The 20,326-nt window shown below is 42.8% G+C and overlaps 1 protein-coding gene, 1 non-coding gene and 1 pseudogene across 3 annotated transcripts; 1 reads left to right on the top strand and 2 right to left on the bottom strand.

The window, feature by feature from the left end:
• Nucleotides 1-246: 246 nt before the first annotated feature.
• Nucleotides 247-19,695, bottom strand: FUCA2 (alpha-L-fucosidase 2). 2 transcript variants are annotated; one of them, XM_019425085.2, is made up of 7 exons: nt 19,379-19,693; nt 15,872-16,059; nt 12,276-12,615; nt 9,957-10,167; nt 9,525-9,712; nt 3,089-3,197; nt 247-1,098 (listed from the first exon to the last, which is right to left on the bottom strand). In XM_019425085.2, the coding sequence occupies exons 1-7, from the start codon at nt 19,609-19,611 to the stop codon at nt 958-960; spliced, it is 1,410 nt and encodes a 469-aa protein (XP_019280630.2). In that variant the 5' UTR covers nt 19,612-19,693; the 3' UTR covers nt 247-957. The 2 variants fall into 2 exon arrangements, with proteins under 2 accessions (XP_019280630.2, XP_019280631.2); XM_019425086.2 differs by lacking the exon at nt 247-1,098 and adding an exon at nt 1,140-1,293 and having other exon boundaries at nt 19,379-19,695.
• On the top strand, nt 13,320-14,103 carry LOC109252466 (ceramide glucosyltransferase-like; annotated as a pseudogene).
• On the bottom strand, nt 16,511-16,636 carry LOC128777922 (U6atac minor spliceosomal RNA). Its single transcript, XR_008423226.1, has one exon. It is a non-coding gene; the product is annotated as a U6atac minor spliceosomal RNA (small nuclear RNA).
• Nucleotides 19,696-20,326: the final 631 nt, after the last annotated feature.

Genomic DNA, 20,326 nt, shown 5'->3' with positions numbered 1-20,326 from the left:
GTTTTATTTTTGAGACAGGGAGAGACAGAGCATGAACAGGGGAGGGTCAGAGAGAGAGGGAGACACAGAATCTGAAACAGGCTCCAGGCTCTGAGCTGTCAGCACAGAGCCCGACGCGGGGCTCGAACTCACGGACTGCGAGATCATGACCTGAGCCGAAGTTGGCCGCTTAACCGACTGAGCCACCCAGGCACCCCGAAAAAAAAAACTTTTTTATGAAAAGACAATTACTATGAGCACTGAAAGTATGTATTAGGCCAAATTTATTATATCTCTGCCACCTGTATTAGTCTGCTAGGGCCACCATAACAAAATACTACAGACTGGGTGGCTTAAAGCACAGTAATTTATTTTCTTACAATCCTGAAAGCTGAGAGCCCAGTGTGTCTGCAGGTTGGGTTTGTCTCAAGGCCTCTCTCCTTGGCTGGCCGATGGTGCTTCTCCCTGTGTCCTCACATGGCCTTTCCTCTGTGTGCTTGCATCAGTGGCATCTCTTTCTCTTCTCATAAAGACGCCAGTCGTATAGATTAGGCTCTTACTCTTACGACTTTATTTAACCTTAGTTACCTCTTCAAAGGCTCTGTCTTCAAATACAGTCACATTGAGGGCTAGGGCTTCAACATAGGAATTTGAGACACACTTCAGGAGACATAATGCAGTCCTTACCACCACCAGTTCCTAGCTACCATAAAACAAAAATTTCCACCTCTTAATCACACATGGAAATAAATTCAATGTGAAGAGACTTCAATGGCAAAGTACACTGGAGAGGTAAAACAATTACATGGGTAATTTAGGAACAAACATAAGCAGTAAGAGGGGAAAGGGCCTGAATTGCCTAAATATTTGACTTTCCTTGACCAATTTTACATTTGCTTTCTCCATATGCTACAATTATAGAAACCTGATATTTTCTAGTCTTCGATGTACCCGCAGCATGAACTACTCTGCTGAAAATTAGATCACATTAGTTAGTGCTAGAGCCCAGCCCCATTTACAGGGCATCTGATCAAAGGTTAGACGTGGCAGTTCTACCAGTATGCCATTTGGCTTCAAAGACGTCCAGTTAAGTGGCTGTCCGTGTCCCAGTAGTTTAATCTGAAATTAAAAACATACACAGAAATGTCTTCACATGTATCTCTTTGACTCACCCACTTTATTGCGAAAGAGTGGCTGGTATTTCTTTAAAACACTGTAGACAAGAAACTCAGCTTTTGCTTTTATTTAGTGGTTCACAAGTTATTTTAACCTTTGGTCCAAATGAGTGCATACATGCGTCTTACTCCTACATTCCTGTCAAGTAAAAGTGTCCAAGAGTTGGAAGAGAAGAACTGTAAAGGCTGAATAGTGTTAGAGTAGGGAAAACACTGAAGAGAGGACCAGGGAAAATGACTCTGGACCAATGTGCCCAATGTAAGACTTGCATAGTTCTTGCATAGAATGTCCCTTATCTAGGAAGCTACCCTTTCTCCCCAGGTTTTCCAGTAACTGATCAACAATACATAAGTCTGATCAATTACTACTGTAATTATTTTATATCCTTACTCTTATACTAAATGGGTTTAAATAGGTTTTCTACATGTCTATGGTTATTTTGAACGAGAAAACTTTGCCTATCATGTGGAACAACACAAAAACAAAACCCATGAACTTTTAAGATTACAGTATTAATGGGGCCAGACAAAATACAGATAAAATAAAAAGATGATGTCATACCCAGGCCACTAAGCTGTAATTAAACATCAAATGTGAACTCCCATCTTCCTTTCTGCCAGATCAACCACAGTGTTAGAAATGAAATGTGGACAGGGCGCCTGGGTGGCTCAGTCAGTTAAGCGGCCAACTTCAGCTCAGGTCATGATCTCGCGGTCTGTGAGTTCGAGCCCCGCGTCGGGCTCTGTGCTGACAGTTCAGAGCCTGGAGCCTGTTTCAGATTCTGTGTCTCCCTCTCTCTGACCCTCCCCTGTTCATGCTCTGTCTCTCTCTGTCTCAAAAATAAAATAAACGTTAAAAAAAAAAAAGAAATGAAATGTGGAAAGATGATACAAGGAGAAGCATACAATCTACGTCCAAGGAAATTGTTTCTTAAAAACAAGCTATAAAATACGTCAAAATGAACTCAATGCCAGATCTGTTGCCTGCAACTGTTAGATTAACTTCCTCCAGATTTTTTTAATGACCTTAAAATAGTACGACTACAACATCTTACTTTTATTCTGATGTATTCTGGGATGGGATGTCTGGGAAAGAACCTGAGTTTGCTTTACTCATTTATTTATTTATAAATTCCAGAATCATTTTGGATGCTTCCAGAACTTGAACAACATAAAATAACTGTAAAAAAGAATATCTATTTTACATTGATACGCATGGAGATAGCTGTATTTTAAGTTTAGTTTTCTGGGAAATGAAAGAAAATTTTCAAAGGTTTGGCCAAACATTGCCATTGATGAAGTTCATTTTAAAATTACAGGTATCCCCTACAGTCAGTGTTATGCCATTTCACTTTTATAAAAGGCCTAGAGTAGTACCTATTTTGTAACTGAAAGAAATCTAAAGAGGACTTTCACTTTTACAAAAAAAAAAAAAAGTGAAAAGTAAAAATAGCATTTAGTGTTTGTTTTGCAGAGAGCCCTTTTAGAGGCAGTGCACACCCCAACAGCAGCGAGTGGTAACTCCAAGTTCCTTCCTATACTCAGCATTTCAGCATCAAGCCGCCATAGCTTTGAACTGAGTCTGTGAGCATCTGTGCTTTGTCTCCATTCAATTTGTGCATCCGTTAGCAAGATGTGTTCTAAGGGATCAGAAGAGCTCTTCTAAGAGAGGTTATTGTGGGGGTCTAAGACTGTTCAAACAAATTTCCACATAAATTAATGGTAATTGCTTCTTTGCTTTACACCATTTCAGCTTATGAAAGATTTCATAGGAATGCTCTGCTTTCGGATGTAGTGGGAGAAAACCCATACTCTCATGAGGTATAAATGGAACATACGTAAGGCTCTCCTTGAAGTTAAAAGTTTCATTCTGTTTTTCCCTAGGATATGCTAGTTAGCAATTTAAAGACTTAATAAAGATAAAATCTCCTTACCTCTGTTGCCCCCAGGGTAGCGATGGGTTGGCCAAGAAACAGATGTCCTGATGTGGGCCATTTAAGATATATGGCGTAGACCAACTTTTGTTTAGGTTTGGATGTGTACCTGGTTAAAAGGAGGAAAAGAGCATAGTGGTATTCCTCATGTGTTAGGTTTGGGATTATTTTTACAGAGATACTTTCATGCAGTAAATATTTACCCATGTCTTCGTTAATAGAAGGAAAAAATAGCTCCATGGTAGAGTAAAAAGCACCCAAAGAGGGTTCCCAATTCCAGTGTGTCTTTGGGGGGCTGGAGAGGGGGCTCCTCACCCCCAACAAGCAATTCTCCAACACCAGCTGGGTGTCCTACAATTCAACTTAATTCTGACACTATCTACGTGGAGATGGTGTCAGATTCCACAGGTCAAGGATTCAGTCCTACAAGACTGCTTGCCTGCACTACTCAACTTCAGACACCAATCACAAGTCCAAGGTATCACCTGGTCTTCTAACCCACCAGCTATAGATGGGAGGTTCCAACAACCTTTTCCCTGGGTTCAATTAATTTTCTACAGCAGCTCACAAAACTCACACAAACATTTTACTTACTGGCATACCAGTCTATTATAACAGGATAAAACTCAGGAACAGCCGAAGGGAAGAGACGCATAGGGCAAGGTATGGGGAAAGGGCATGGAGCTTCCATGAACTTTCCAGGCACACCCCTCTCCCAACAACGCTGAAGCTCTCCAAACCCCATGCTTTTGGGTTTTATGGAGGCTTCATTACATGGTTATGATTGATTAAATCACTAGTCATTGGTGACTGATTCAACCTTCAGCCTCTCTCCTCCTGGAGGGAGGGACTGAAAGTCTCCAGGCAACCAGCCTCACCCTTGGTGAAGTGGAAAAGTCACCTCATTAACAAAAAACATCTGTATAGTTCTCATCACTCAGGAGATTCCAAGAGTTTAAGGAGTTCTGTGCCAGAAATGGAGACAAGACCAAATATATACTTGTTATCATAAATCATAATATCATAGCACCTCCCTCCCCCACTTCCCCTATACCAAAAAGAACACAGACTTCTCTTTTTTTTTTTTTTAACGTTTATTTATTTTTGAGACAGAGACAGAGCATGAACAGGGGAGGGGCAGAGAGAGAAGGAGACACAGAATCGGAAGCAGACTCCAGGCTCTGAGCCATCAGCCCAGAGCCAGACGCGGGGCTCAAACTCACGGACCGCGAGATCGTGACCTGAGCTGAAGTCGGATGCTTAATCGACTGAGCCACCCAGGCGCCCCAGAGACTTTTCTAATATTACTCTTCATCAGACTGTTCCCATGGAGTTGGAAATAGGAGGGAATTATGAGCAAAGAAGGTAAGACGCAGGAGTAAATGGCTTTCCACCTGCTGATTCAAATCTTCATACTCCCTTATCAAAAAGTCTGTATGTGTCAATGCTGGGCCAAGTACTGACGCTGGTGTTAGGGATACAACAGAAAGCAAAACACTTAATTCTTATTCTTATGGAACTTAGACTAGAGTGACGAAGACTCTATTCAATAATCACACAAATAATGTCAAAGTGTGAGTTTTGATAAGCACAATGAAAGAACAGTAAATTGAAAGGTTATAACAAAGGGACCTCTTAGATTAGACCATCAGCGGGGTGCCTGTGTGGCTCGGTCAGTAATGCCTCCAACTCTTGACTTCAGCTCTGTAAGAAATAAGCCCACTGACCGAATCAAAGGACGGGCACAGAGACTCTGAGCACAGTGAAGCGAGGCTTTAATCAACATTCTTGCAAGAGCGGGTGTCTGATGGACAGGCACACCCGGAGCAGTTACAGCAGGCAATTTATCTCCTAGCGTGAAGTCCCTCCCCTGATTCCTCATTTGGCTGAGTACTACAGAGGTTACAGCCTTACCCGGAAGTCAGCGATGCCCACGTAAGGCAAAAACTAGTCTTTTTGTACAAACGTACATTCCTTGAGGTGACGCAGAGACTTCAGTTCTTTGGCACATGCCCATTACAAAACCCGTGAAGACTAAGCCCGCGAAATGGCGAGGGGAAGAAGAATCAGGAAGTGAAGTGAAGTTTGGGACTCCATTGGGGGGGTACATATTTCCAATAGGTTGTAAACCTATTGGTAACTCTATAGCGCAGCTTTTATTTGGTATTTCTCAAAACAAATCATTTCATTTACTTCTCATAGGCTCAGGCCATGACCTCACAGTGGTTTTGTAGGTTTGAGCCTTACATTGGGCTCCGTGCTAACAGCGCAGAGCCTGCTTGGAATTCTCTCCCTCTCTCTCTCTGCGCCCTCCCTCACTCGCACTCTATCTTTCTCTCTCAAAATAAATATTTTTTAAAAATGTTTTAAATTAAAAAAAGATTAGACCATGAGCAGAAGCCTAAGAAAATGACATTTCATCTGAGACTTAAAGGATGAATGAGAAAAAAGGAGAAAAGGTAAGAGTAAGCTCTACACAAAACAGAACTCACTCATTTAGTTTTTCAACGTTTATTGAAATCTTAAAATGCTAATCACTGTTTTAGAGCTGGAGACGCAGCATTGAACACAGTCCCTGTCCTTATGGAGCTTATGTGGTAGTGGAAAAAATTAGAATAAGCACGTGATGATTAAGTCCTATGGGGAAAACTGAAGCCAGGTGAGGACAGAGCATGCAAGGTTGGCAAGGAGGGATGTGGTTGTTATTTTAAATCTAATAGTCCACCTTTGAGGAGGTGGCATTGAGGAGACCTGAAGAATGTGAGGAAGAGCATGTTGAGTATCCAGAGGAAGAGAGAACAGCAAGCAGGAGTATGCTTGGCCTGCTGACATGGCAACAAGAAGGGCAGGAGAGAAAGTGAGGGAAAGCATGATGGCGGATAAGATCAGAGACAGCAAGGAGCCAGTTTTTATAGGACCTTAGAAGCCTCTACAAGATCTGGCTCGTTCTCTGAGACCGGAAGCCATTGGAGGAATTTGAGCGTAGTAGTGACATAACCTGGCTTTATTATTTCAAAGGTTTTGTGGCAGAAAGATGAAAGGGGCAAGGATGGATGTAAACAGATCAGTCAAAGAAGTTTATAATCCAGGGGAGACACAATAGAGACTAAAAGAATGAGACATGGTCAGATTCTAGATATACTTCAAAGAGAAAAATGATACTTGCTGACGGATTGGCTGTGAAATATAAAAGGAGAGTTGAAGACTCCCAAGATTTTTGGCCTCACAACCACCTAAAAGGATGAAGCTGTCATTAATTGAGTTTGTGTAGACTGCTTGGAGCTAGTTTAGAGCAAAATTTTAAAATTAGGACCTCAGTTTTAGACATAACAGGTTTAAGGTATTTATACTTCCAAATGGAGATGTTGACCAGGAAAGCGAATGTAAGTCTGGAGCTCAAGAAAAGGTCGGCACTGAAGAGGTCATCGGTATGGCATCTAAGGCTGTGAAAATGGATGTGACTGCCTGGGGAATAAAGATAAAGAGGAGGAACAGAAGCCCAAGGACTAAGCCCCAGGCACTTCAGGGTATAATGGTTGGGAACTGGGGGTGGAATCAGCAAAAGACACTAGGAAGGAGCAGCCAACAAGCAGAGATGGCGTCAACAGAGTCACATGCTGCCATAAACTCAGAAAACGGACCACGAAGTCACTCTGGATTTGGTGAAAGACGGGTTATGGAGGGCTTGGATAACAGCGATTTTCTGAAGTGTGGGGGCGGAAGCCTGACCAGAGTGGGTGCAGGAGAAAACTGGAGCAAGATATTGAAGATAGCCAGTTTAAAAAAAAAACTTTTAACATGTTTTACTATCAAAGAAATGAGAGAAACAGGGAGGTGGCTGGAAATCTAAGGGTCAAAAGAGTACTTTTTTAGGATGAAAGAAATAACACGTTTGAATGCTGGCAGGAAGGGTCTAATAAAGAGGGAAAGTTGAAGATAAGGAGCAAAGGAGAGAACTGCTAGAAAAATATCCTCGAGTGGATAATTTGGGATGGGACCCAGGACACAAGGGTTGACCTTAAAGCCAAAAGAAAAATAATCTGGTATTGTGTGTGTATGTGTGTCTGTGTATTTCTAGTCACATTTTAGCTACCCATGGGCAGGCATGGAATGAGCAGAGCTAAATTTAACCAGAGTTGAGTTTTTAATCAAAGTCAAGTGAGTATGACAGAGAAAGAGTGTATGTCATGGAGTGACAAGCCACAGAATCTGACCTGGATAAGGAAAAGGGCTGAGGAACAGAAAAAAAGTGAGGGGGTCACAGATTGGTATCATCAGTGGATTACAGATCCTTTCAGAAGCCGAAGTGCTATGTGGAGTGAGCTGAAATTTAAAAGGTGGTTGGGAGTGGCTCAGTCGGTTGAGCGTTGGACTTCGGCTCAGGTCATGATCTCACAGTCTGTGAGTTCGAGCCCCGTGTCGGGCTCTGTGCTGACAGCTCAGAGCCTGGAGCCTGCTTCGGATTCTATGTCTCCCTCTCTCTCTGCCCCTCCCCCACTCATGCTCTGTCTCAAAAATAAATAAAAACATTAAAAAAAATTTGTTTTAAAAAGGTGTTTGGGAGACAGCATAATGCTTCAAACTGAGATCATGGAATAAGTGCAATTATTGGTAATACAGGATCTAAGGCATGACCCAGAAAGGAGGTAGCAAAGGTAGAACACACAAGATGCTCAGAAGAGAGAGTACAAGAACTCAGGGGGTGGCAAATTATTAAAAATGTGAATACAGGTATTCAAATCACTAAGAGTGATGTTAAGAGTAGTTCTGGGGACAGTGATCACGAGCTAGGGCTGAAATCCTGAAGGATTCTAAGGACCTGGGAGTCTACAGATGACTGGGGCAAGGACAGCAGCGTGCCTCGTAGGCTGAAAAACTCCTGCTGTGAGGGGGGAGCAGGGCCACATGGGGTTTGGGGTTGGTGCGGTCAGCAGGAGCCAGACAAGGGGGCTTCACGGACCTTATTAAATATTTTGGCTGTTATTTTTATTTATTGAGATAAAATTTCATGGAATAATAGTTGATGATTGTGAAATCCATGACCAGACCCCTTTGTCAAATATATGCCCAGATGCAAATCCCAAAACCAGATTTAAACTAGTCTCTGTAAAATGAAGGACTGGTACTGGGTTCCAACTATGGCTTCTCCCACACATTCTAAAATTCTACAATGAGTTGCTTCTGTCTAGATTGCTTTACTTTATTTTCTTCGATGAGTTGACAATTAGTTTTAAGTCATAAGTAAAGTCAAAGAAGATTTAGTCTAATTTTTGGTTTATACTTGATCAGGTTGTATTCACCTGGTGACAACAATGGGTGAATTTTTAGAGCTTCCCTATACTACTCTTATTTATATGTGTTAAGACCCAACATCAGGAACCATCATATTTGCAGAATGTGATTCAGATACCCATTGGCATGTGGTACCTTCCAATGTGCAGACATAAGCAAAGCTTTTAAAGAAGATTCTAGTTAAGAGAAAAATAAGCAAGTTAAAATAATTAAAATTTTTTTTTTCAGTTTGTTTATTTGAGAGAGACAGAGGCAGCATGAGTGCGGGAGGGACAGAGAGAGGACAGAGAGAAAAATCCCAAGCAGGCTCCCCGTGGACAGCACAGAGCCTGATGCGGGCTCGAACTCATGAAACCGCGAGATCATGACCTGTGCCAAAACCAAGAGTCAGACGCTGAACTGACTGAGCCACCCAGGTGCCTCTAAAATAATTAATTATAAAGAAACTTCAGGTTTAGGGGCACCTGGGTGGCTCGGTCGGTTAGTCATCTGACTTCGGCCCAGGTCATGATCTCACACTTCGTGAGTTGGAGGCCCACATCGGGTAGCGGGCTATCAACACAGTGCCTGCTTCGGATCCTCTGTCTCCCTCTCTCTTTGCCCCTCCCCTGCTCGTGCTCTCTCTTCCTCAAAAATAAGTAAACATTTTTTTAAAAACTTAAAAAAAAAACTTCAGGTTTAGATTTATTAGAATAATATGAACATATTATCAGTTTTTTATCAATTAAAATAATGCTGTTATTTGGGCTGATTTTAAATTTTTTTGGCACCTCTTCCTTGCTAATTTCATACGATGGAACATCTGCAGAAATAAGAATTAAATGACTAAATCAAAGTCTTCCTTTCGGATTAACCACTCAGCATCTTTCATTTTTCTGAATGGCTTATGATTTTTATAAGAGCTGACTATTTTTCACTAAAATTTGCCCACTCTTAGGAAGTTTCTAGATAGGATTTAAGCTTGACTGGATAAACAATAAGTGTTCAAACACATGCTGATTTCTTCTAGAGTAAATAACTTGGAAAGTGCTTTGTATAACAGGCATGCATCCAATTTCCTTTTAATCCTACTTTTCTCTTTGTATCTCAGAAATTTTAAATGCTTTCCCCCATCAAATAGTACTTGGTAACAAGAATAACTTACCACACGTCTGGGGTGACGTCACTCTGGGACCTCCAAGGGTAGGTTTCATAAATAGCTTCTCCATTGACTTTTAGCCAGGTCCCCATTTGCCTCAGTCGCTCCTCAAAAATTACAGGAATTGTGCCATCATATGTGGGCCCAATATTCATCAAAAGATTTCCTCCACATGAAACGGTCTCTACAAGTTCCTAAAAAATTAAGAATAAAGTTCTTAGGGAGATGAAACGATTCCATTGCCAATGTGTTAATAATATGTTGTATTTGTGTGCTTACACACTCATATGTACCCACTGTCCAGAAGAACAAACACAGCAAATAGAATAATGTCCTGTGTTTACAGGCCCCTGAGCTCTACAAATTATACAAAGTAATCCTCACACATCCACACAATTGAGAATATTACCTTAATAGTCACCTAACATTTTACTGTACCTTCACTAGTTCTTCGATTGTAAGATAGTCACTGAGTCTGGCATCTCTCCTGTAACCCCAGGAAAACTTGTCTATTGTCATGCAATTTTCCCATTTATGAGGCAGAAGATGTCCTGGGTGGTAACGATCACTGCAGGTGTAATAGCCGCCATGCTTACAGATGGTACCGAATCCCCAACGGTCATTGGTGACGACTGTGTCCCGAACGGGGCTGAAATATAATTTTTTTTAATAAAAAATAAAACATTTTACATAAAAGGAAATGTCCCTGAAAAGAAGTCTAACTGAAATCCACTCCTGAAAAATCATCATAGCATACTAGCATAATGCAAAGCCCATAGTTTTGAAGTCAGACCTGGGTTGGTTGCAATCCTGGCTCGGTCACTTTCTAAGCTCCCCGCCCCAGAGTCAGTGACCTAACTCCTCTGAATAATCTCCTCATCTGTTATTAGATCAGAAATAATTTATGTAGGGGTGCTGGGGTGGCTCAGTCAGTCAAGCGTCCAACTTTGGCTCAGATCATGGTCTGGCAGTTTGTGGGTTTGAGGCCCACATCAGCTCACAGTCTGGAGCCTGCTTCAGATCCTGTGTCTCCCTCTCTCTCTACCCCTCCCCCACTCATGCTCTCTGTCTCTCAAAAATGAATAAACGTTAAAAAAATTTTTTTAAAGAGAGAATTTATGTAAAACACCTAGTTCTATCCCAGTACCCAGCACATACAGCACTTAAAAGAGTACCACACTGTTATCTGAAGCTCCCTCTCCCAAGTATTATGAATGATAGCCAGAATTGAGTTTACACTCAAAAAAAATAAGAAAGGGGGGGGCCTTCCGGGTGGCTCAGTTGGTTGAGCATCCGACTTTGGCTCAAGTCACCATCTCACGGCTCGTGGGAACGAGCCCTGCGTCGGGCTCTGTGCTGACAGCTCAGAGCCTGGAGCCTGCTTCAGATACTATCTCCCTCTCTCTGTTCCTCCCCAGCTCACACTCTCTCTCTCTCAAAAATAAACATTAAAAAAAATTTTTTAAAAACATTCTTCTCCCCTATAACTGAATATAGCCTTTCTATTACAATTGTGCCTGATGTTGAAAATCTCTGGGAAGTTAACTTGCCATCACTGTGGCATGAAATAATCCCCACCATGATATTATCATGATTTACAAATTGAAGTGGATGGTTCCCAGTCTTTCCCCTTGGACATACCTGGGCAGACTGCTGCCTTAAGTATCAAGAGCTCTCCAGAGTATCTGTATGCACACCCCTTGTGTGTCCAGGGAACACAAGTACAACACTCCCTGATTTCATACCACAACACCGAGTATTTTCTAGTTACAAATATAAATTTGGTCACAAGGTTCAAGCCTAACAGGAGCTCAGCCAGAACCCCCTGTTCTAAAGGGGCAGTCTGGAACATGCTAGAAAGCAACAGGTGGTGCTGATGCGGGAAAAGAGGAGGCAGACAAGGGTGACAGTGACTGAGCAACAAAGATATCAAAGGAGAAGATGAAAAGAAGCAATTAGAGGAATTGACAAGCACATAATCACAAACAGTGATGAACTGTTGTCTCAGAAGGGGAAAGGGGGGACCCACAAATTAACATCTTCAAAGTTCTTGATTCTGTGATTTTATCTTTTTTTTTCAGTGATTTCAAATTTTTAGTGGTTTTTAGTGATTTCAAAATCAGATTTGAGTTGTATTTGGCTCCTGATTTGTAAGTCTTGATTACTGACTGATTACTTTGAGTAAAAATTGATATATCTAGGGGCACCTGGATAGCTCAGTCAGTTAAGTATCTGACTTCGGCTTAGGTCATGATCTCATGGTTTGTGAGTTTGAGCCCCACATTGGGCTCTCTGCTGTCAGCACAGAGCCCACTTCAGATCCTCTGTCCCCCTCTCTCTGCCTCTCTCTTTCTCTCAAAACTAAACATTAAAAAGACCTGGGGCGCCTGGGTGGCTCAGTCAGTTAAGCATCCGACTTCAGCTCAGGTCACAATCTCGCGGTCTGTTGAGTTCGAGCCCCACATCGGGCTCTGGGCTGATGGCTCAGAGCCTGGAGTCTGCTTCTGATTCTGTGTCTCCCTCTCTCTCTGCCCCTCCCCCGTTCATGCTCTGTCTCTCTCTGTCTCAAAAATAAATAAAACGTCAAAAAAAAATTAAAAAAAACCAAAAACCTGATATATCTAATAAGCGTTATTTACAATGATTTCCCCCTGCCTCACACCATAGATAAGCCCAAAAGGGAATATTTCACAAAGCAAGGGAACACATGTATGAGGGACATTTTGGGTCACCATGGCGATCTAATAGCACATACACCTTTGGTTATACAGCCAGGCTAAGAAGACCGTGCTGTTCCAGTAGTCATCAGGGGCATCTCCATCACCATCCGACCACAGGACCTCCGGCTGATACTTGTTCACTAGCTCGTAGAGTTCTGGCAGCGTCTTAGAAACTGGAAATTGTTGCTGATGGAATGACCTGGACTTATCCTCAAGGAAGAGTGGATGAAACCATTCAAAGAGGGAATAGTACAGTCCAAAGCGAAGGTCAGTCCTGTTCCTAATAGCTGCCTCAAGCTCCTTGACAAGGTCCCTCTTGGGCCCCACATCCACCGCATTCCAGTTCCATGAATGCTTTGAGCCCCACAAGGTAAAGCCTGCACAATTATAGTAAGAGTCTTTGTAAGAATGTGAATCTGCTTTAGGACATTTCCACCTATACAAATACCAAAAGAGTGCATGTGACATACAAAAACTTCTACAACAACTGCTTTGTGGAACTTTTTTTCATGGCACATATTCTGCTTTTATATGAGAAACAAATGAGAATCTAAACCAGGTGGAACCAAGGTTTTTTTAAGTAACGTTCTGGGTACCCCTGAAGTCTCCATAATCTCATCTAGCTCCTATATTTTTCCTCATAGAATATAAGCTTCTTGGGGTGGCTCAGTCAGGTAAGAGTCCATCTCTTGATTTCAGCTCGGGTCATGATCTCACAATTCGTAAGATTGAGCCCCACATCAGGATTCACATCTGGATTCCCTCTCTCCCTCTCTCTCTCTCTCTCTCTCTCACTCTCTCTACCTCTCCCCAACTCATGCTTGCTCTCTCTCTCTGTCTCAAAATAAATTAATTTTAAAAAAGCTTCTAAAACTGTTCACTCTTGTCAAAGGTGTTTGTGGTAAGCTTCAAAGCAGCAATATTTAAAGTCCTATTCAAAATGTTTCAAATCGACAGGCTCTAACACCAGACAGTACTGAAACCACATGGATCTTCATCACCACCTAAGCTCACATAAAGATCTTCCTGCCTAAGCAACCTCAGTGGGACTTTTTCCAAAAAGCAATGAAAACATCTGAAAATGGGAGTCCTAGAAAGTTTACAAATGTCGGCTTCAGTATCTGTCCTCACAGTATGATTAAAAGTATTTTGTTTTGCCCTGTGTAGCAGACAGACAGGGCTTTGCTGCCACATCAGAACAGGTATATTTTGGAACTTCCCATACAAGGTGCTATGTCTCTGCCAATGTGACTGGCTTCAAATGTGCGACAGGAATGTCTTGTTCAATGAGAAAGGATGTGTTAGATCAAGCAGAAGGGCTTATAGCTTTTCCTCAATACATTGCTGAAGATTACTTGATGGCCAAAGCCATAGCTGACCGAGGTTGGAAGTTTGCAAAGTCCACTCAGGTTGCAATGCAAAACTCTGGCTCTCACTCAATTTCCCAGTTTCAATCCAGAATGATCAGATGGACCAAACTGCAAACTAACGTGCTTCCTGCTACAGTAATTCGTGAGCCAATTTCGGAGTGTTTTGTTGCCAGTTTAATTATTGGATGGGCAGCCCACCATGTATTCAGGTGGGATATTATGGTGTTTTCAAGTGTCATTGCCTGGCATGGTTTATATCTGACTACATTCAACTCAGGGCTGTCCAGGGTGGCACACAGTGTTTTTCAAAACTCGATTATGCAGTAGCCTGGTTCATCTGTGAATCCATGACAATATACATTTTTTTTTTTTTTGTCGGCATTATGGGACCCTACTATAAGCTGGAGAACTGATTGCTACAGATTGCACTGTAGAGGCACAGCAGAGGAGTTTCTAGATGTATAACTATAGCTTTGTGACTGTACATAAAGGAAAAAAGAGAAGTATTATAAATTATGTTTATATAAATGCTTTGAAAGATCTAAAAAAGACGCTATTTTTGTTTTGTTTTTAAAACAAAATGTTTTAAAACAAAATGCACACTATGTAATTCTTTGTGCCATACGGCTTAGAGGGTTCCTAGACATCAGGAAATCAACAACATGTTCACAAGCAAATACACTTTCTAAATACCCACCTCCATAGGAGAAACATCTATAGGAGAAAATCATTAAGCCACCTGAATGTGGCCAAAGGGAAAAGTATTCTAAGATAATTACAGATTTTTGGTTTTGGTTCTTCCCTCTTATTTCCCTCCCCACCCCTGTGGAAAATAGTGAGGCATAATTTCTTACGCCAAGGCAAAAATGGTCATAGCAAAGGCAATCATCAAATGAATTAACATGTGGTTGCGACAGTAACAATTTGTTGACGCTTCCTTGATCTTTTGGATACTGGAATGGTAATGGGTGGAAACTATCCTATTAATGTAAGACCACTGTGACGGATAATTTTATGTGTCAACTTGACTGGACCACAGGGTCATGACCTGAGACAAAATCAAGAGTTGTACACTTAGCAGACTGAGCCACACAGGTACCCCGAGATTAACATCTAAATAGGTAGACTGATTTAAAAAATTAATTAAAAAAAAAAAAATAGGGGCGCCCTCATGGCTCAGTCATTTGAGTGTCTAACTTCAGCTCAGGTCATGATTTCATGGTTCATGGGTTCAAGTCCTACGTCCAGCTCTGTGCTGACAGCTCAGAGCCTGGAGCCTGCTTTGGATTCTGTGTCTCCCTCTCTCTCTGCCCCTGCCCTGATTGCATTCTCTCTCTCTCTCAAAATAAAATAAAATATTAATAAAAAATGTAAATAGATAGACTGAGTAAAGCAGATTGCTCTCCCCAGTGTGGGTGGGCCTCAGCCAATCCATTAAAGACCTAAACAGAATAAGAGGCTAGGTAAGAATTCCCTCTCAGCCTGTCTGAGCTCACACCTTCTCCTGCCTTTGGACTCAGACTACAACTATACCACCGGCTCTCCTGGGTCCAGACTTTTCAGCCTCCGTAACTAGAGGAGCCAGTTTCTTCTTACAAATCTCTTTTTATATATCAGACTTCCAATTGGTTCTGTTTCTCTGAAGAACCTTGACTCATACACCGTGTTTCCTTTCAGGTGTTCTTCCACCATCTCTGTCATTTATGGGCACCATTACAGTTCCATAATCCTTTTCCCTCCAGGTGACCTGTGTCGCTTTCGTCACCAACAAATTGCCCACCATTTGGCTATCTAGGGGTTGGCCAAAAGTGCAGCAAGGTGTTGGTAATGACACAAGACTACAGCAGTACAATCCCCATGGTGGTGGAGCATTCCCAGAATGCATTACAGAGGTGCGGTGAAAGGGAAGAAGGCAAATTTAATCAAAAACTTTGTGCTGCGACGCACATCTCACTTCAAATAGCTTCAAAAGACATCTTGGAAATACTTTTAAATATGCACATAACAAAATACGATCATTTTCCTTTCTTTGTGTGGTTTTTATGTGTGTGTGTGTGGGTGGGGGGGGATGATCTTTCTATAAACCCAATGCCTCTCAACTGGATGAAATATATGGTCCCTTAAATTACAGGCAAATGTCAGTAGCCACTTGACTACTGCTCCTAAAACTGATTTGATGTGTTTTAGTTTCTTCTTCCAAAAGAACTACTTACTCTACATTTCATAACTATCGCCAGTGTTTGTAAATGTTACACTTCTTTACCTTCATGATGTTTGGAAGTTAAGACAGTGTATTTGGCACCAGAAGCCTGAAAAACATCTGCCCAGTAGCTCGCATTAAAAAACCGTGCTGTAAATAGTGGTCCAAAATCCTCATATTTGAAATCAGGACGGTAATTATCTTCCATAAACTTCACGTACATCGGTATCTTTTTCTCTTGCCAATACCACCTAAAGGAAGGAGGAGAGAACACATAAATAGCATACGCATAAACCCAGCTCCCTTTACGGATTCCCCCTTACTCGAGTGTTACCCAGATTCTTTCTCCCTTCCCCATCAGTTTGACTTTGCCTTAAAGAAAGCTTATGTAAACTTTCTGCATTTTTCACCTGCCCCTCTGTGAAATCCCCTCGGGTCATAAATTAGAACATTCTAGACAACCCGGCCACCTATTTGCTCTTAATTCTTCATTATTTATTTATTTATTTATTTATTTATAGACAGGAAGCAGGATTTATTGGTGGGCATGAATGGGAAAGGGCAGTGCTGAGGTTCTCATGAGTGCAGAGCCTGCCATTTGTCCAAGGGGCCACGATTAGGGATGTATTTGACCCCACAGCCATCTGGGATGAGCCGCTTTTCAGCCACCATGTCTTCAAATTTGTCCGCATTAAACTTAGTAAGAAACGCTGGTTAGATGCCACGAAGTAGGTGGCAATGCCTTAACCGTATACGTGTTGTCAGGCCCGAGGGCCTCTTCCATCCTTGTCAAGGGGAGTGCTAACCTTCTCTCCTTTCATACAACACTTAATTCTTCATTTTTAAATCACAAGGTGTAGTCTGTACCTGTAGATAGTTAGTCCTTTGCAACACAAGTGCCAGCCTTCAAGAGGAAGACCACATGCCTAAAACAACATGAATCTTTTGTATTCACCAGCAAAGAACAAGTGGGGGAGTTGGCAACGGTAAAATTAAGAAGATGCTATTATTTTAATATATTGACTCAGCCTTTAAGGATTCCTTGTATGCATTCATTCTGAGCAAGGCCTTCCTGCCTTTGGACAAGGTTGTGTGAAGCAATGCCTGGCTGCCATCCAGTGACATGAAGGGACAAGTCAACAGGCTGAGGACCACAGAAATAGGTTTGTTCTTTGATTGTATCAATGAGACAACTGCCTCTAAGTTTCTCATTATTTGGTGTAATGAGCCCCTATTATTACATCATGTATTTGGGGTTTCTGTACCTTGAAGTGAAAGCTTCCTAACCGATCCATGATGAATTTTTGTTTTTTTTTTTAATTTTTGCCTTTTAAATTGAACTATAAAAGACAAACTGGGACAGTCAGAAAGTTGAACATAGATAAGAGATTTCTACTTTCTCCCAGCACTGTTTAATTTGAGCCTGCATTCTCTACTATAGTCTCGAGTTACTTTTCAAATTTCATACTAATAGAGGTGAAAAGAGGCACTTACTGTAAAGAGTCCATCATTTATATCTGGATTTGAATTGCCATTAAGGACAGTCAGATATATTCATCTCTACCATTGACTGTCCTGAGTCAAATTGGAGGGCAGAGCAGAGGTTTAGAGGGAACACAAAGGGAAACCATAGGTAATTAAAGAATCTTCTACAGGCTTAATGTACTTCCAGACCATCCGAAATATATTCTAGTTAGGTTTCTTTTTTTTGTTTTTAATGTTTATTCATTTTTGAGACAGAGCACAAGCGGGGGAGGGGCAGGGAGAGAGGGAGACACAGAACCTGAAACCTGAGCCTTCAGCACAGAGCCTGACACAGGGCTCGAACTCACACACCATGAGATCATGACCTGAGCTGAAGTTGGTCCTTTAACCGACTGAGCCATCCAGGTGCCCCACATTCTAGTTAGTTTTATATGAGCAGTATCTTTATTCTTCTAGGTCAAAACAAACAATTCTGTGTGTGTTTGTAGAAAATGAAAAGTTAACCACTGCAAAGAGCAATATGACTCAAAACTAGGTATTTTTGGTAGAGCATCAAATCCTCTTCCAGCACCAGATATATATTTACCAAACACTCCTGGGTGAACAAAATGATAAAGTATAAATTATTACATCTTAATATGAGAGGAAGAAAATCGGTTAGTTTATACTAATCTGAAACATTTCAAAAATAAACTCAAAATGTCTTACAGCACAAAACTTACAAAGATATATAATATCCTGAAGTAAATGTATCTGGTAATACACAATATGGGGAAAAGGAGTCCCTTGTGTTACCAGCAGATTTCAAAAGAGTATATGAATAGCACTCTGTAGCTTACAATGTTCTTTTACATCAATCGGCCTAACTTAATAAGAAAGGTTACTGCTTGGGGCGCCTGGTGGCTCAGTCGGTTAAGCCTCTGGCTCATGATTTCAGCTCAGGTTATGATCTCAGGGTTCATGAGATCAAGCCCCAAGCTGGACTACGCACTTGCAGGGGGGAGGCTGCTTGGGATTCTGTCTCTCTCTCTTTCTCTCTCTGTCTCTCTCTGCTCTCCGTCTCTCTCTAAGTACACGGAGCAGCACTTAATGCATACTTGTTGAAGTCCTTCAATGAACCGGGGTTCTAATTATTGAGCATTATGAAAAAGCAGCAAAGGAAAAGACTAATAAATAAATAAATAATAAAAGAAAGAAATAAACTTAAAAAGTCAAGCTCTTTGTTGAAAGTGGTACAATGTTAATATAATATATAGTTTATACTCTACTGTACTACATATTGTATATATTAAATTTGATGCATACTAGGTATACAGTATAAAATGAGGTAAATACTCATTTATTTTCTTATGGAATACATTATATATGTGTGCAGCACTTTATGTGTATGTATTTGACAACACTTCTATCTTGAAGAACACCGAAGTACTTACTCAGGAAAGGTATGTGAAACAGTTCAAAGTTGTAAGAGATGACATGCACATTTTTACATAGATCTCAAGGTAAAATCTAAAGAGCAATTTTTTTTGTGCAGCACTTTTTACAGAATAGTCTATTAATAATAGAGTTTTTTAGGGTAACATTCTGGAACCTTTTTTTTAAATTCCTAGAGCCACACAGGGTAACATTTTAACATTAAAGGGCCAGTGCCTGTCCGAATGAACGTAACTTTCACATACGCACAATGTGTGTTTTAACCGTGCTGTAGGGCAGAACCGTGTTGGGACCTCGAGTGGGTCTCCACCGACACCACTTTAGGCCCAAGACCCACACAACTGCACGAGGATCTGCCGCTTGAGCGGCTCGGCGGTTAGAACGTGATCATTAGGGCTGGGGCCCTGCGACCGCCGAGAAGCCGAGCGGCCGGCGCTGCCCGACGACTCCCGCGGCCGCACGGAGGAAAAGTCCACGTTAGTCCAAGCAGACACAGCGAATTACACAGTCAACACCCGGAAGTGCCGCTGCAACGGCGGCGGGCGAAGGGGACCCGGGACCAGGCAAGCAGGCAGGGGCCGCGGGCTGGGCGGCGGCTGCAGGCCGGGGGCCGAAGGCGGAGTCGGGGCCGACGGAGGGGGGCGCGCTCACCAGAACCACTCGCTCCCGAAACTGGGCACGGAGAACACCCCCCAGTGGACGAAGATGCCGAACTTGGCCTGGTCGAACCAGGCGGGCAGCGGCCGGGCGTCCAGGGACTTCCAGGTGGGGTCGAAGCGCGGCGCGCGGTAGGCGGCGCGGGGTGCGGGCGGCAGCAGCAACAGCAGGAGCAGCGGGAGCGCCAGCCCGAGTGCGGGGAGCGCGGGAGGCGCCGGGGGGCGCATGTCCGCGCGCCGCCCTCCGCCCCGTCGGCCGCTCTGCGCGCTCGTTCTTCCGCGGCTCCCGCTAAGTAAGCGCGGCCTCTGTCACCTGACCTCGCTGTCTGGAAGAAGGCGCCCTCCCCACTAGGCGGGGAGTGGCTGCGGTCCGGGGCGGTCCGCACACCCCAGGAGGGCTGCATCGCTCCAGTGCGAAACTCACGTGGCCAGAAGTAGCCCTCAGCCGGCCCCGAGGCTGCTTAGCTAAGGCTCCTTGGGGGGCAAAGGAGTCAAGCTCAGGGACCTGTGGGATCGCCTATTTGCTGGAAAAGCTCAACCCCCACGGACTTTCCGTGACCGTCCCTGTGGAACCCTGCACGCGGAGGCCGAGGCAGGAGCCTCGACAGGGTCATCCAGTGCCTTCCAGGTCCAACCACCAGAAACAATCCGGATCATTCTCAGCCTCTGATCCACCCCCCAAACTTCTGAGTGTGTTACGGCTGTGGCTGTCAACCTGGAGCCTGTGTCATGTGAAATCCCAACAGTTTCCAGTTCAGTTAGGGGCCCCAGAATTTGCATTTCTAACCCAGTCCTAGATGTTACTGATGTTGCTGGCCCGGATCACCAAATTTTGGGAACCACTGCATCCGAGAACAAGGCGCCAGTGGCATGAACGTTTAAGAAATCTGCAGGCTTGGGAAACGCAGCCCAAAACTTGGAATGATTAATCAAGGGACAACAT

The sequence above is a fragment of the Panthera pardus genome, unplaced genomic scaffold, assembly GCF_024362965.1.
Source record: "Panthera pardus isolate Hobbes unplaced genomic scaffold, ASM2436296v1 HiC_scaffold_17, whole genome shotgun sequence".
Lineage (NCBI taxonomy): Eukaryota > Metazoa > Chordata > Mammalia > Carnivora > Felidae > Panthera > Panthera pardus.
The sequence above is the reverse complement of the archived record's forward strand: the minus strand, read 5'-3'. Positions and strand labels throughout refer to the sequence as shown.

What these genes read in the sequence shown, in the direction of transcription:
- FUCA2 (XM_019425085.2), bottom strand. Translation starts at nt 19,611, where the DNA reads ATGCGCCCCCCGGCGCCTCCCGCGCTCCCCGCACTCGGGCTGGCGCTC. An exon ending in GCCTGGCTGTATAACCAAAG is followed by an intron (nt 10,168 to 12,275) that starts GTGTATGTGCTA and finishes ATTATATTTCAG; the next exon opens with CCCCGTTCGGGACACAGTCG. An exon ending in GACGTCACCCCAGACGTGTG is followed by an intron (nt 3,198 to 9,524) that starts GTAAGTTATTCT and finishes CCTTTTAACCAG; the next exon opens with GTACACATCCAAACCTAAAC.